This window comes from Prunus mume, linkage group LG2 (genome assembly GCF_029339155.1).
Source record: "Prunus mume cultivar Tortuosa linkage group LG2, ASM2933915v1, whole genome shotgun sequence".
Lineage (NCBI taxonomy): Eukaryota > Viridiplantae > Streptophyta > Magnoliopsida > Rosales > Rosaceae > Prunus > Prunus mume.
The window spans coordinates 34,368,346-34,382,368 of NC_142699.1; the positions used below are offsets into that span (position 1 = coordinate 34,368,346).

The 14,023-nt window shown below is 37.0% G+C and overlaps 2 protein-coding genes and 2 non-coding genes across 5 annotated transcripts; 1 reads left to right on the forward strand and 3 right to left on the reverse strand.

Annotated features, from left to right (window-relative positions):
* Positions 1–2,306: 2,306 nt before the first annotated feature.
* On the reverse strand, positions 2,307–2,377 carry TRNAG-GCC (transfer RNA glycine (anticodon GCC)). Its single transcript has one exon. It is a non-coding gene; the product is annotated as a tRNA-Gly (tRNA).
* Positions 2,378–2,465: 88 nt separating this feature from the next.
* TRNAG-GCC (transfer RNA glycine (anticodon GCC)) lies at positions 2,466–2,536 on the reverse strand. The gene has a single exon. It is a non-coding gene; the product is annotated as a tRNA-Gly (tRNA).
* A 636-nt stretch (positions 2,537–3,172) lies between these two features.
* Positions 3,173–6,045, forward strand: RPS1 (ribosomal protein S1). The gene is made up of 7 exons (XM_008225210.2): positions 3,173–3,558; positions 3,852–4,127; positions 4,305–4,385; positions 4,677–4,958; positions 5,046–5,156; positions 5,445–5,531; positions 5,771–6,045. The coding sequence occupies exons 1-7, from the start codon at positions 3,265–3,267 to the stop codon at positions 5,876–5,878; spliced, it is 1,239 nt and encodes a 412-aa protein (XP_008223432.1). The 5' UTR covers positions 3,173–3,264; the 3' UTR covers positions 5,879–6,045.
* A 136-nt stretch (positions 6,046–6,181) lies between these two features.
* Positions 6,182–13,091, reverse strand: EMB1441 (zinc knuckle (CCHC-type) family protein). 2 transcript variants are annotated; one of them, XM_008225208.2, is made up of 14 exons: positions 12,827–13,091; positions 12,595–12,707; positions 12,406–12,502; positions 12,174–12,298; positions 11,441–11,975; positions 11,110–11,295; positions 10,509–10,802; positions 10,277–10,429; positions 9,818–9,972; positions 9,068–9,173; positions 8,010–8,951; positions 7,550–7,622; positions 7,080–7,439; positions 6,182–6,703 (listed from the first exon to the last, which is right to left on the reverse strand). In XM_008225208.2, the coding sequence occupies exons 1-14, from the start codon at positions 12,929–12,931 to the stop codon at positions 6,507–6,509; spliced, it is 3,441 nt and encodes a 1,146-aa protein (XP_008223430.2). In that variant the 5' UTR covers positions 12,932–13,091; the 3' UTR covers positions 6,182–6,506. The 2 variants fall into 2 exon arrangements, with proteins under 2 accessions (XP_008223430.2, XP_088900609.1); XM_089044483.1 differs by having other exon boundaries at positions 7,080–7,442.
* Positions 13,092–14,023: the final 932 nt, after the last annotated feature.

Genomic DNA, 14,023 nt, shown 5'->3' on the forward strand with positions numbered 1-14,023 from the left:
AGTAAGACAAAAATAAATTGGGTTTTATGCTTAAAATTAATGGTCTAAATGAAAAATATACTATCCAAAAATCAATCTTTTTTAGTCAAGATAGGTTGAGTTCCCCGGAGATGGAGGATTTTTTATTTATTTATTTATATTTATTTTTTTGTGACGAATTTCACATTCTCATTTTATCTATTTACACTTTTCCATCAAATTTTTGTGTTAAAGTAATTGAACACACAAAATGAGAATCAAAGACTAAACACAATGAAATCAAGGCAAAACGGATTAAAGAGGAGTGTGAAAATCACTTTTTGTTTTTTTCCATGCAAAAAGAGTCAGTTTTCAAACAATTTTTAAAAAAGAGTCAATATTTTTTAGGGAGTTTCACTAAAACACCCAAAATGGGAGCTGAAATTATAAAAAAACCCAATACCCAAAACACTTTATAAACACACCAAAAACCCATCATTATATACACTCAAAACTCATTTATAAACACACCCAAAAAATATACAACTGTTGACTTTGGAGTTGATTTTGAGTGTGTTTCTATGTTTAAATAGTGTTTGGGTTTTTTTATAAATACATGTTTGGGATTGGGTTTATTTATAAATTTGTATATTTTTAAATAATACTTTTCACTTTGAGCCATAATAGGGATAGTTCAAGCACAAACCAATTTACAACTTAATATGGGACAAAAGCAAAAGAAATTCTCAAAGTATATTTTGTATACTTCAATTGTAAATTTAAAGTATTAAGAGTTCGTTTGAAATTGATTTTGGGAGGGCCAGAATCACTTATGAGTAAAAGCACATCCCACATGCTTCTCAATATAATTACTTTAAGCGATTTTAAGCGATTGGTCTATTCAGAATCACTCTTAAACGAACTCTCAATAACATTCTACTTCTCTTCCACCAAAAGCTCCTCCATCAAACTTAGGGGAAGACATATTGCTTTGGTAAAGAATCAAATTTAACTTGTACACAAACAAGCAAAAGAAGATCAAAGCAAAAGGCTAAGATATACTCAGAATAATATCCTTTTGTTTTTGTTTTTGACGAACAAAATGTTCCACACGGTTGAAACACCCATAGTGGAGAGATCGATCAGTTTGCCATTGCAAAGATGGTATATACTATGCACAAAAGATGAAGATCCCTTGCTATTGTCGTTTACTACAGCTCATTACATTACTAGTTGTTGTGGAGCACGTCGTTTTGATTTGAACCAAACACGTATTGAAATCAGCACACACTTTTTTTAACATATTGGTTGGACCAAATTAAGGTAAAGTCATGAGCAAACGATAACATTTAATAAAGGGTTTAGTTTAGTAGCTAACTGACTTAAACAGATAATTTTAAATAATAAATAATAATGCTATAGTTGGTTGTGATCTTATTAATTGATTGGAGTTGGCACAATGTAGAGGCTCAGGATTCACGCAAAACACTTGTGCAATAAAATATATCGTTTTCTTTTTTCTATAAATTAAAAGAAGAAAAAACGTCACATTCGTTATTTATTCGTTTGGTTTGGTTCCTGGACATGTATAGACTCTATACTTGTATCCTGCGAACAAGTGTACATGGTGACACAAAATCATGGGAATCTGCCTGAATAATTCTGCATGCTTTATTTATTTATTTTTTCTGAGATTTGGAAGCTGTACAAAGTAGAAGGAGAAGAGAAAGCAATAACATGATGTAGTTGCTTTAGCCTTTAAACGAATGAGGTCATTGCAGCTGAAAACTATATATCTCATACGTGGAGAATCATAAAAGTGTGTTTTCTTTGGGTTGGTTGAGGATAATATATAAATTCCAAAATTTCTGTGCTTTTTTTAAGTGTAGTAAAAAAGGATTTACTTGCATTGCTTGGAACGTTGATAAAATGTATACAAATTTTTGTGGGAAGAACTTTCCAATTAATCAGAAGATATGGTTTAAACAAATTTACCTTTTTCTTTTTGACATTACTTCCAGTAAATTAGGTGACATATTATTGGAGATGCAATCAAAGTGGTAAGAAAACTATGGGGTGTGATCTTTCGAGATTACTTAGTCTCGATTTTTCCTTATTATAAAACACTTACCAAAAGGAAAGAAAAAAGAACATTAACTAAAGCGAAAGCTGTAGGGTGTTAGTAGAATTCGCACAGGTGCTCTCAAGTGATCCTGGGTATAATCTCCCATGATAAACATGTGTGTGAGTTTTCCCCGTCTCTATTTTTAACTTTGGCTACAAAAACAAACTAAAAAAGCGAAAATTTAAGTAATAATTTTACGAAAACATGAAAAAAAACATAAATTTGCACCAGCCGGGAATTGAACCCGGGTCTGTACCGTGGCAGGGTACTATTCTACCACTAGACCACTGGTGCTTTCTTTAATGTTGGCGTATTATTATGTTTTGATAAGTGGCTGAAAAATGATTTAAATAAATTGTAAAAAATGATAAAAAGTTACAAATGCACCAGCCGGGAATCGAACCCGGGTCTGTACCGTGGCAGGGTACTATTCTACCACTAGACCACTGGTGCTGCTTGCAAGTCACTGTCAGTATTATGGTATTTAATGTTTGTTTTCTCTTTTTTAGTTTTTTTTTTTTTTTTTAATGAAACGGTTTATTAGTTACCAGAAAACAAGAGCTAGATTTAGTAGTTTCTGAAACCGAGGGAAGATAACAAGAAAGGGTTGAAAGAAGTTACGGATTGGGCAACAAAAGAGGACAATGAGAGTACACAAATGAAGGTTAAGATTAAATACAGGATTGGTGGTAATTTCGTGCGAGATGATAGGTGATAAGCATAAACAATATTAAGAGCATCTCAAATGAGCTTGTTAAAAGCATGTTATAGCAAAATAAATAATGGCGGAACATTCCACTCTCTTAGTATGGGTGCACAAAACCAACTTATTATTAATTCATTTGTAATTTTTTTCACTTTTGTGAACGAGACCTTGATTTCGAAGGGACTCGATCAACAATATGGGAACATGGTCCAATCTTCCCTTGTGGACCAATTTCTAAATAACATCTCAATAAAAAGTCTTCAATTGGGATGATGGGCCAGATGGGCCCATAGACCCATTTAAGCCCAAAAAAGGATCTTGATAAACTTCAATGGGCCTAATTTCAAACCCATGAAATTCAACATAATCACATTATCCATGCAAGTACTCTCTCTCCAAATCACTGCCTTATCTAAGCGAGACCAAAAGCGTTCAATTTCCTCAAAAGCACTGTGAGCGATAGAGAAGCAGAGACATGGCGTCTTTGGCTCAACAATTCACAGGCTTGAGATGCCCGCCACTCTCAACCTCGCGGCTCTCAAAGCCATCAGTCTTTCCAAAGCAAAACAAAATGCCGGGTTTGCTTCCCATAGTCTCAGCTGTGGCCATTTCCAACGCACAGACCAAAGAGCGCCTCAAGCTCAAAGAACTCTTCGAAGATGCCCACGAACGGTGTCGTACTGCCCCCATGGAAGGCGTCTCTTTCAATCTCGACTCTTTTTACTCCGCTCTGGAGAAGTATGACTTCAATTCTGAGATTGGAACTAAGGTCTGTCTTGTAAATTTTGTTTCTTTTTCATTTTCCTTTGAATTTAAAGTGAAAATGGGTTAATGGGTATGAGCTCAAATGAAGAAATTACATGTCTGTATGTCAAATTTGACACTGGGTCTGTTGGTGGTTATGTAAGTTTATTTATTATATGGATTTGAGATTTTTTTTTCACTTAGCCTATACCTTGGCAACGTGAGCTTGAGTGAGTAACCGTTACTGCATAGTCTTTGTGATTCCATGGAAGATTAATTTGTTAACTTCGTGCATCTGAATTTCTTTGTCTTTATCAGGTAAAGGGTACAGTTTTCAATATAGATAACTATGGAGCATTAGTCGACATTACTGCAAAGTCTTCGGCGTACTTGCCTGTACAAGAGGCATGCATTCACAAAATAAAGAGTGTAGAAGAAGTAGGCATAGTTCCTGGAGTGAGAGAGGAGTTTGTGATTATTGGTGAAAATGAAGCTGACGATAGCTTGATTTTGAGTTTAAAGTCTATCCAGTATGACCTTGCATGGGAAAGATGTAGACAGCTCCAAGCTGAGGATGTTGTTGTCAAGGGTAAGGTGGGTATCTGCTTGTCTTGGTTCCTTCCCTGGAGTTCTTGTATATTTGAAGCATCAAAAAGAAAAAAATTGTAGTCTTCCACACAAATTTCTTCTTCTTCTTTGCAGACAAATTCATGTGTTTAACTATTTATTCTATATATTCTTAGAAAGCTCTGTTAAAATATATTTATGCAGGTTGTTGGTGCGAACAAAGGTGGAGTGGTGGCTGTGGTGGAAGGCCTTAGAGGTTTTGTTCCTTTCTCACAGATATCAACAGTTAGTTCTTTAACCTGGCTTCTAAGTTTCCAAGCGTCTTCTTAGCTTGATATTTACACTATCTTTCTGATTGCATTTTCTTGTGCGGTAAAATAATACAGTTGTAACTTATAAGTAATAATAGCCAAAATGAACAGGCAGTGATTCTCCATTACAATTTTCGCTTCTTTCTCCCGAAATTGTTTTCAATCCTGCATTCAGCTGTCACTAGCATAGTTCCAAATTTTGATCACATTTAGCCCTTAATGTTTCAGTATCTGAGATTGTCACATTTACTTTTGTATATCTTAGAAATCAACGGCAGAGGAGCTTCTTGATAAAGAGATTCCTCTGAAGTTTGTGGAGGTTGATGAAGAACAGTCCAGGCTTGTCCTCAGCAACCGTAAGGCCATGGCAGACAACCAAGCACAGCTTGGAATTGGATCAGTTGTCCTGGGAACTGTTCAAAGCCTGAAGCCATATGGTGCCTTTATTGACATTGGTGGAATCAACGGCCTACTTCATGTTAGTCAGATCAGTCATGACCGAGTCTCTGATATTGCAACAGTTCTCCAACCTGGTGACACTCTCAAGGTATAGATACTATATCCTAGGCAAGTTATTGGCTGAGAATTTGTTGCCACTCTGTTAAGCATTTCTAAACTGCTACTCTTTGTGTAGGTCATGATATTGAGCCATGACCGTGAGAGAGGCCGTGTAAGTCTTTCTACCAAGAAGTTAGAACCTACTCCTGGAGATATGATTCGCAATCCAAAGCTTGTCTTTGAGAAGGTATTTTCTGGATAATAAACTCCAAAGATCTTTACAAATTGCACTTACTGGATAGTTAATTCTAGTAGTGAAGGTCGGTCTCGTCTTCTTCTTGTGTTTTTTCCCCAATAGATAGTAATTTCTCGTAGTGAACATGGTCTTATAATCTTGTAGTCTGACGGGACAAGAATAGCTAAAGTTTTATCATGTGTTTCCCTCTTCTCCTAATATTTAACATAATTGTACACTAGTTAGCTTTCCTGAAACCAGATAAATGACTGTATATATGTTTGTGATTTGTTCCAATAGGCGGAGGAGATGGCGCAGACATTCAGGCAGAGAATTGCTCAAGCAGAAGCTATGGCTCGTGCAGACATGCTCCGTTTCCAGCCTGAGGTACTTGCTGCGTTGTTTCCTTATAATAGGTTCTATGACTTGATCTGAATATAAAATGGAAAAAAGGAGGCTAGATTAGGATACCAAAATTGGATGAACTTAAATCAGCTTTTCGGGCAGATGAAAATAGCCATCCAATGGGAAAATTTTACGGTTCATTTCGATTGCGTCAAAAAGTGTGTTACCTTGAAAGTTCTCAGTTTTGTTAACTTAACCATGCGTCTGTCCTTAATTTGCAGAGTGGATTAACCCTCAGCTCTGATGGGATCTTGGGTCCGCTTACTTCAGACTTGCCAGTAGAGGGTTTAGATTTGAGCGACGTTCCCCCGGCTGAAGTGACCGAGTGAGACAAAAGTTCTTCAGCATTTTGAGGATTTTCCTGCTTAAATTTTCTTGTAAAAATTGTTGTAAAAGCACATACCCCAGTCTGCCTGTAATGCTAATTCACAATTGCATTGCTTTAACCAAACTGTTTATATTTGTTATTCATTTTGAATATATATAGCTTTCAAAATGATTGCAAGTGTGGCTCAAAAATCATATTTCTGTACTTGTACGGCCGAGCCAAGCTACAAAATTTGTATGATTTTTAGGATGTTTATCAACTAAACAGGCTTTGTTCTTTTCTAGGTATTTACCAGTAAATGATATTGAACAAATGAAATGCGATTTACATTAACTATGGATCAATCTCAATTAACTAAATTCAATTTTTCTTTCATTTGGTCTGACACCATATTCATAAATATGATCTAAGGAGAGGCTCTATTTCTATGGAAACACCCTTGATAATTGATATCAATCTTTTTCTCTGACACGTAAAAACGCTCTTACATTCAAGTTGCCTAGCAGGATTATGTCGATAGCTGCTTTTTTACAGTAAAGATTATCCTAAGTAACATACTGGAGACAGCCCCAAAACAGAGAAAACTAGTGTGGTCAGTCTTTACAAAACTTGACGCAGCACTATGCTGTCTAGCTTCCAGCTTTGCTGTTGCTCTTCTTGACTTTCTTTTGCTTCTGCTTCAATTGAGTGAGGCCTGCAGATGTTATCTTCACATTGCCAATAATTGCAGCAACCAGCTCAGGATCAGTGCATGCTTTCATCAACTCTTTCTCTCTAACTGTTGCTTCCGTCATGTGACTAAACAAATTCATGGCAGTTTTTGCAGCTACAAAAGATTAGAAAGATAAGAGGTCAATGATCAATCTATGCGATAAAAGAAAGCTCTTGAAACTTAAATTCCATAATCCCACGAGTGTTACTATTTGTACCACATTGTTGACCACCTCTCTAATACAGGTGGGTCCAACATATCTTAGTGGGGCCCACCTCTATTAGAGAGGAGGTCAGCAAAGTTGTCAATGAATGTGATACAAATAGTATTATTGTATTAGTCCACTCTCTACGAACGCAAAAACTAGTTTATTACTTCCATTGCCAGAGTAAAGGGAAAAAGAAATTTCCTAGCAACGCAGGCACATCTGCCTACTGTCATGGAAAGCATAAATACAAAAAACCAAGTACCAAGTGGGATAGTCATTTACCTTTCCCTCTCTTCAGAGAGCCAGGAGTTATCTTCACACGATATTTGTAAGATTGGACTGAGCTATAAGGACCACAGACAGGAACCGCATATAACAGAATATCACTGAGCAGTGGATTGCCAGTCAAGTAATCCACATCATTTAATTTCTCTTTTTCTTCTTCGCCTATCTCATGAATATCATCCTCCTCAATTGTCACCTTGTCTAGTTCAGAAGCAGATTTATCCAAACCCAGAGGATCATCTTCAACTCCAACATTTGCATGACTATGTAATGAATCATCTTGATGTTCTTGACAATCCCGGGACAGATGACCTGGCTTTTTACATTTATAACATATTTTTGGAGCATCCTCAGGACCTGCTAGATTTAAGAGAATTGATGTTATTACAAAAAACTAATAGACTTCCATTAAACATGGTACTAATAAAAAATAACCAGTAAACCGTTGAAGATTGAAGATGACATACCAAGTTTCTTATCTTCAGCTGGAGCTGAATTTTCATTTTGTGGCTCTCCATTCTTCTGTACTCTTCCAGCAGACTGAAAATTCAAAAACATTGTCATTTAGATCGATGATCAGGTCTTTTGAACAAAAATATGAGGTAACTTCGGAGAATTGAGGGTATAATTCCAAAGGATGTATTTGATTTTCCCACATTCAATATGGAAATTATACTTTTATAGTTGTTCATTCATATGGACATATCAGAATAAGAATTCTAAACAACTTATGCGCCTACAAAGTTACAAATGCATGAGTGGTGAGAGAAAATATGCCAACAGAAAAGGCAGGAAACTCTCATAGATAATCAACTTTAAAGGCATGAAGACTCAAATTGGGAGCTGATAACAGACAAATTTATAGGCTAGAAAGAATCAAATGGTTATGACGATCAATATAAGGATGGTGCAAGTTACTGTACTCACAGCTAGTAAAGCCATACGGATCCTTCTTTCTTCCTCGTCCTGATCAGCGTACTTCTCTTTCATCTTCTTGAGTTTACCCTTCTGTCCACGACCAACTTTTCCACCACCTGGCTTCTTATCATGAACTTCCTTTTCAGGCGGACTTGCAGAAACATCATGTTTCAATTTTTCGTTTCGCTGCTTAGCATGTTCTTCAGAAACACTACTGGTCTGGCCTTTCTTGAGCTTTCTTCTTTCAGCTTTTGAGATATGAGGTTTCTCTCTTACTGCAGCCTTATTCTCTTCAACATTATGTTCCACTACCAAATCAACTGGAGAGGGTTCAACACTATAAGTCTTAACGGACATAGCTGCCGATCCAAGCCCAAGAGCTCTATCAATGAGATCCTCAAGTTGTGGGGTGACAGATGCAACACCGTTTACAGCGACATTAACTACATTTTTCTGATCAGAATCATTTAAGGTCCTGTCTTTCTTGGGAATTTCATGTGAGTCTTGCGCTTTATCAATGGTTGTAGTTAATCCATGCTGAGAGGACATAGCCTCAGATAGGTCTTTCTGAACTGGTTGTTGGATTGGTATAGCTGAATCAGGAGTGATTTTTGATTCTTCTGCAAGTTTTTCCTCTGCAACTTCCTTCTCCGACTCAGAATCAGATACCTCTTTTAGAGGCCCACTTTCATCAACATCATTCGTCCCTTCCTCCTCACCTCTTACCCTCCTCTCATTCAGATGTGAACCCAAGGAGCTCTCATCCAACCGGAACAACAACCCAAAGCCCATAATTAGAGGGTGTGGGGGAAGAAAGTTCTTCTTCCCACGAATCATGAAACTCCCAACTGTCAGATACTCCCCTGTAGGAGCAGTTTTACTGACCTGGTGAGGATGAACCCACCAAGCACTAGTGACAATCTTTGAATCCCATGCCTGGCTGTGGCAAACCTATACGAAGCATCAGTAAAACAGTTCAATATTACACATCCAGATGATATGAAACACTCACAATAACACAGTAAACTAATATGAAAACAAAAGCATTACAGGAAGGTCAGACTTACTGTGAAGCATCCAGCTTGGTTTAAAGTAAGTGGAGGCACTGGTTGTTCAGGCCTGTGGTTCTTTATCACCGTACTAGAAGCCCCATGCAACTCTGCATGGACATACCTGTTACATAACAAAATCAACATCTGAAAGAAGATGCTAAGTGTGGCTATAATAAACAAGATGAGCAGAGAAGTGTGTAAACTAAAATTTCATGCAACCAGATTCTTGAAAACGTGACATTGACCAACTAAGAATTCCCATCTCGCATCAACATGACAAGAAATTAATCATCTGCATTTATGAACAGGATTTCGTTTCTCTTCACTTGGAGTAGCATGAACAAGAGAAATCATAAAAAGGAAAAATGGAGAGAACATGAAAAGAAGAAAGACCAAAGTCACTGGAAGAAGAAACAATAATTCAGACCAAAAAAATAAAAACAGGAAACAAGAATTATCAATATTGCAACACACAGGAACTTCTTGAGAAGAGTCAGCCATAGAGAAGATTATGAGACTAAGCACGGAGATTGTTCCAGTGGCCCAACCGAAGGACATAAAAACTTGTAAAATAAACATAACTAAAAGATGCATATAAGCTACAGGAACAAATTTTTTTACCCCATGGTCATAGATCAGAACAGTCGTAAACCACTAGGTGCACAATTTGAACCTATAATTATAGTGCTTCAGTGGTAGTTTATGTAGATGAGAATTTTTTATAAATAAATAAAAAACATTATTTCAATGTCTAAATTGACTTACAGATCTCCTTTTGACATATAACGCTTGACTATCATCTCATTTTGTTGAGCATCACGTCCACTGATAACCAAATAGTTCTCACTGCTGATAAACCAGTTAAATTTTTCAAACCAGTGAACCTTGCGCATATGTGAAATGGTAGCAACAGCTTTTTCCTGCATATTATTTGAAACAAATGTAATTAAGAACTGGAAAACAATTTATCTTCTAAGAATATATTAGGCAATGGTGACAAATATTTACAGCTAATTGCCGTTCCTCTAGGAATACATATTCTTCATATTCTGGTTGTTTTGATGTTGACATATGGCACTCATCACACACACACACACACGCACAGTATTTATGCTCTGATGCTGTATTAGACTGTCCTACCATTTATGACACTGCTGTCTTGAAAACTCATATTACCTAAATAGACAAAAATATGGGCTTGCTAAACCAAGAAGATGAAGCTACCTGTGACAGCTGGAGACGAGTCTTTCTCTCAGCAGCTTTAAATGCTTTTTCATGTGCTGTTACAGTCTTCTCCTGTTTGTTCTCCTGTTTTTTCTTTAGTTCATACCACCGCCGAGCATTGGCATGTGCTGAAAGTGCTAAATCAACTTCCACCTATAGGAGAGAAGAAAGGTAATGGATAAGATACTCATTTCTAGAGAAGATAAAGAAAAAATTGAAGCTTCAGACACACCTTGTCTGCAGGGAGAGTCTTCTCATCATCATCCATTTCATCAAGATTGTTGCTCAGCAGTAATGTCATGCAATTCCTCTCAAGCTGAAGCTTGTCAATGATGGCAGCAACAGGGTTTCCAGATTTCTTCTCCTCCTTCACCGTTCTAGCAATATCCTCCCAACTCGTGCCCTTTGCTAGAGCTACACGAACAGCTATTATAGCAGCATCCACATCATCTAGATTATATTCTATCAATTCCGCCATATTAACGCAATGATCAACTTCTTTCCTTAGCATATGAACACGAGTTTCCTATATCATAGGATTGAAATAACTGAGATGAAAGATGCCACACATACATAGTACACAGAATGTAAACCAAAAATGTGTTAACATTTGATATTCTCAAACACCCTACCCCACCATCCAGCCCTCCCCTCTCTCTCACCACAAAGAGGGATGGGGCTATGTCGAATTTCAGTTAAACTCAAGTCATAACACATACAAACACACACACACACACACACACACACACACACACACACACACACACACACACACACACACACAAATCTGCCTTTGATTTTCAAATAGCACAGCAGAAGAAACAGTGCAAAACCTGATCCACGCGTATTTTGTTGAGCTTCTGGGTGGCAGAGCTCTCTTTCGCCTTTTGCTGTTGTTCTGACCTTTGGCTCTCAATTTTGCTATAAAATTCATCCAAAGAAGCATCAAACGTTTCAAACTCCACATACTCCCTTGATTTGAATTGGTTCAATAATATGGGGCAGAATTCATCATATATCTACAAAAATAAGTCCAGAAATCATTTAAGATACCACACAATGGAAACCTGACCAAGCAGATCTCCTTCAACCAAGGGAAAAAGGGGAAATTACACTCTACTCTAAAGCATGTAAAGGTAAAATTATCACAGAGAAATCGGTAACCTGGCCAGAACTTCCTGGTTCACATGGGAGATTACTCTTCCCTGAATTTTTGTTCTGCATCAAAATGTACCCTTCAGGAACTTTATCACCTGATATAACATCATGCAGCCAGTCCTCAAACTTTGCAACAGCTTCAACCAAAAGCTGAATTGTATCATCATCTAACTTGTTCTCATTACAAAGTTTTGTATTTGGAATGAGGCCAGCATCTAATATAATATGCTCAGAAAGAGCAGGTCCATAGCCTAATGCCTCCCCAAGAACATTCTTCAAGGTGACCTGTTTGGCTTTAGCATCACCAGTATTTTTACTTGACTCGGCAGGCTTCCCACCTTTACGACTACCTTTTTTCTCTTTCGGTGCATCAGACACATTATTTGCACCTTCTTGATCCTTAACAGATTCATTGTTATCAGGTTCCTTAGAAAACGTAAGGGCTTCCTGCAACTTTGCAGCAGTAGTTCGCTCAAAAACTCGACAAATTTCAATTGGATAACGATGGCGTGACATGATCGCAACCCCTTTATCATCATCCCTATTTAAACGAAAATTGACCACCTAATTAATATTTCGACTTAAGAAAAAGAATCAGAAGTTTTTGTGTTTCTCTTACTGAACACAAGTGAGCACAATCAGAAGATAGCAAACATGTTTCTAATCAATATTCAAGTTTTTGAGTGTCTCTTATGATTTATTACTAAAATGGCATAGGAAATGGATGTTAAACACTAACCTATGCGAGCGAAGAAGAGTCATGACCATAAAATCAGAATCTGCAAGAATAACATTTCCTTGGGCATATAGCTCCAATATGACGTAGTAGGCGTTAGCACCCAGCCCAAATTGAAAGAGAACAATCTGAGAAGGAGGCCACACAAAAATCAGAGGAAAAACCCAAAATATGCAGAAAGTTAAATCCAACAATGAAAGAAGAACCCAATTGGAAGGGATGTTATAACTCATACCCTATCATATCCAAGCTGCCGCACATCCTCAAGCCTTCTTGTGCGTATATGCTTCCTCAATTTCAGTGTAAACCCAGAGGGAGTATTGCTTTTGTCCCTGCTCAGAAACCAATATGAATTTCAAAATTCCACATTCTTTTTTTGCATTATCTGTAAATTGTAAAAGAACCCAATGAATCATAAGCATACCGAACATATGCAGTAGTGTGCAATCTGACGCCACTCTCCATCAACAAAAATACCTTCTCGCTCTCGCCGGACTCGGTGACACCGCTACTGTTCATAAGCTTCAACATATAGGTCTGCAAATCCAATTCCAAACCACATTCAAAAAACCAACATATTAAGAATGTAAATTTCATTTCATGACAGGATATGATTGATTTGCTCGAGGGGCTTAAGAGTGAAGAAGAGAAAGGACCTTTGGAGAGAGATCGTAGACATTGGCACAGCGCATGCCGATGAGCCTCCGCAAGCACTTGACCTCGGCGGCCACATCGGCCGTGTTCATGCGCACCTTCACCATCTTCGTCTTCCTCCTCTCTCTTCGTCTTGGGTGGTCGGCCCGGCGGTATTACTAGCTTTCTGTGCAAGGCGAGCTTTGTTTTCTCTTGTTTGCTTTGCTTGCAGCAAATAATCAAACAGGGGGCTTATTTGGCCGTGAGGGATTTATAGACAAATTAAGCGGGGTCGTATTAATGGCACTTGGGCACTTATTCTTTCTAGGCACGCGCGTTAAAATAGTCTCTAATTTCCTAATCCTCATTCTTTCAAGTTGATTAGTGTTATTTCTATCCCCTTAGAGCAACTCCACCCATTTACCCTTAGAAAGCACTTTCATTAGCTTGCCAAGGCAAAGCCCTAGACAGATTATTATTCACATGAATAGTGGCTGCCCTACCCTCCCTTAGCAAAATATGTTTCTATCAGTTTAGGTTTACCATGGCAAATACTATTCATTTTTTTTGTTTTTTTCACAACTTTGTTTACTTAAACAATTAATTTGGATAACATTTTCGGATAACATTTTTGGGTTCCTACGTATGTAAAATCATTTTCTCAAGATTTTTAGCGGAGGTGCAATATTGACTAAGTATGAAAAATGGTTTTTCGAAATAATCATTTTCTCAAGAAAATTTTTGGCGGCTTTTATTCCTTACACATCAAATAAGAAAACTTGATTTTATGGGATTTTAATATGAAGTATATATTGACTTAATGAGCCATCATTTTTAGCCTAAATCGTATTTTGCACTAAAACTGATTTTTCATATTTTGATTTGGTGGGAATTTGATTTTCTAGTATTTTTATTTGAATCCAAATAGGGGGTACTTCCTTATTTACATTGTAAACTTAAGTAAATGGAGTAATATAAAAATAAATAAAAGTAAAAGGACAAAGACATTTACTTAAATGTTGAAGATGGAAATAAGGTATAGAGAGAATAAAAATAAGTAATTTTTTGGTATTTTTTATTACAAAAATATTGGTTGTTGGTGTTAAAAGTGAAGAGTATTTGTTGGTATTTATGGAAAACAATTTCAGTATTTTGTGGGTATTTTTTTTACATTTTTTTTCGATTTTTTTCTTTTTTTATTGGGAACAATGGGGGTAACG

Excerpts from the sequence above, each read along its gene's own strand:
- RPS1 (XM_008225210.2), top strand. The coding sequence starts at position 3,265 with ATGGCGTCTTTGGCTCAACAATTCACAGGCTTGAGATGCCCGCCACTC. Across the intron at positions 4,959-5,045 it reads AACCTGGTGACACTCTCAAG|GTCATGATATTGAGCCATGA; the intron begins GTATAGATACTA and ends CTCTTTGTGTAG. Across the intron at positions 5,532-5,770 it reads TGCTCCGTTTCCAGCCTGAG|AGTGGATTAACCCTCAGCTC; the intron begins GTACTTGCTGCG and ends CTTAATTTGCAG.
- EMB1441 (XM_089044483.1), bottom strand. The coding sequence starts at position 12,931 with ATGGTGAAGGTGCGCATGAACACGGCCGATGTGGCCGCCGAGGTCAAG. Across the intron at positions 7,623-8,009 it reads TCCGTATGGCTTTACTAGCT|TCTGCTGGAAGAGTACAGAA; the intron begins GTGAGTACAGTA and ends TTGAATTTTCAG. Across the intron at positions 6,704-7,079 it reads CTCTCTGAAGAGAGGGAAAG|CTGCAAAAACTGCCATGAAT; the intron begins GTAAATGACTAT and ends AATCTTTTGTAG.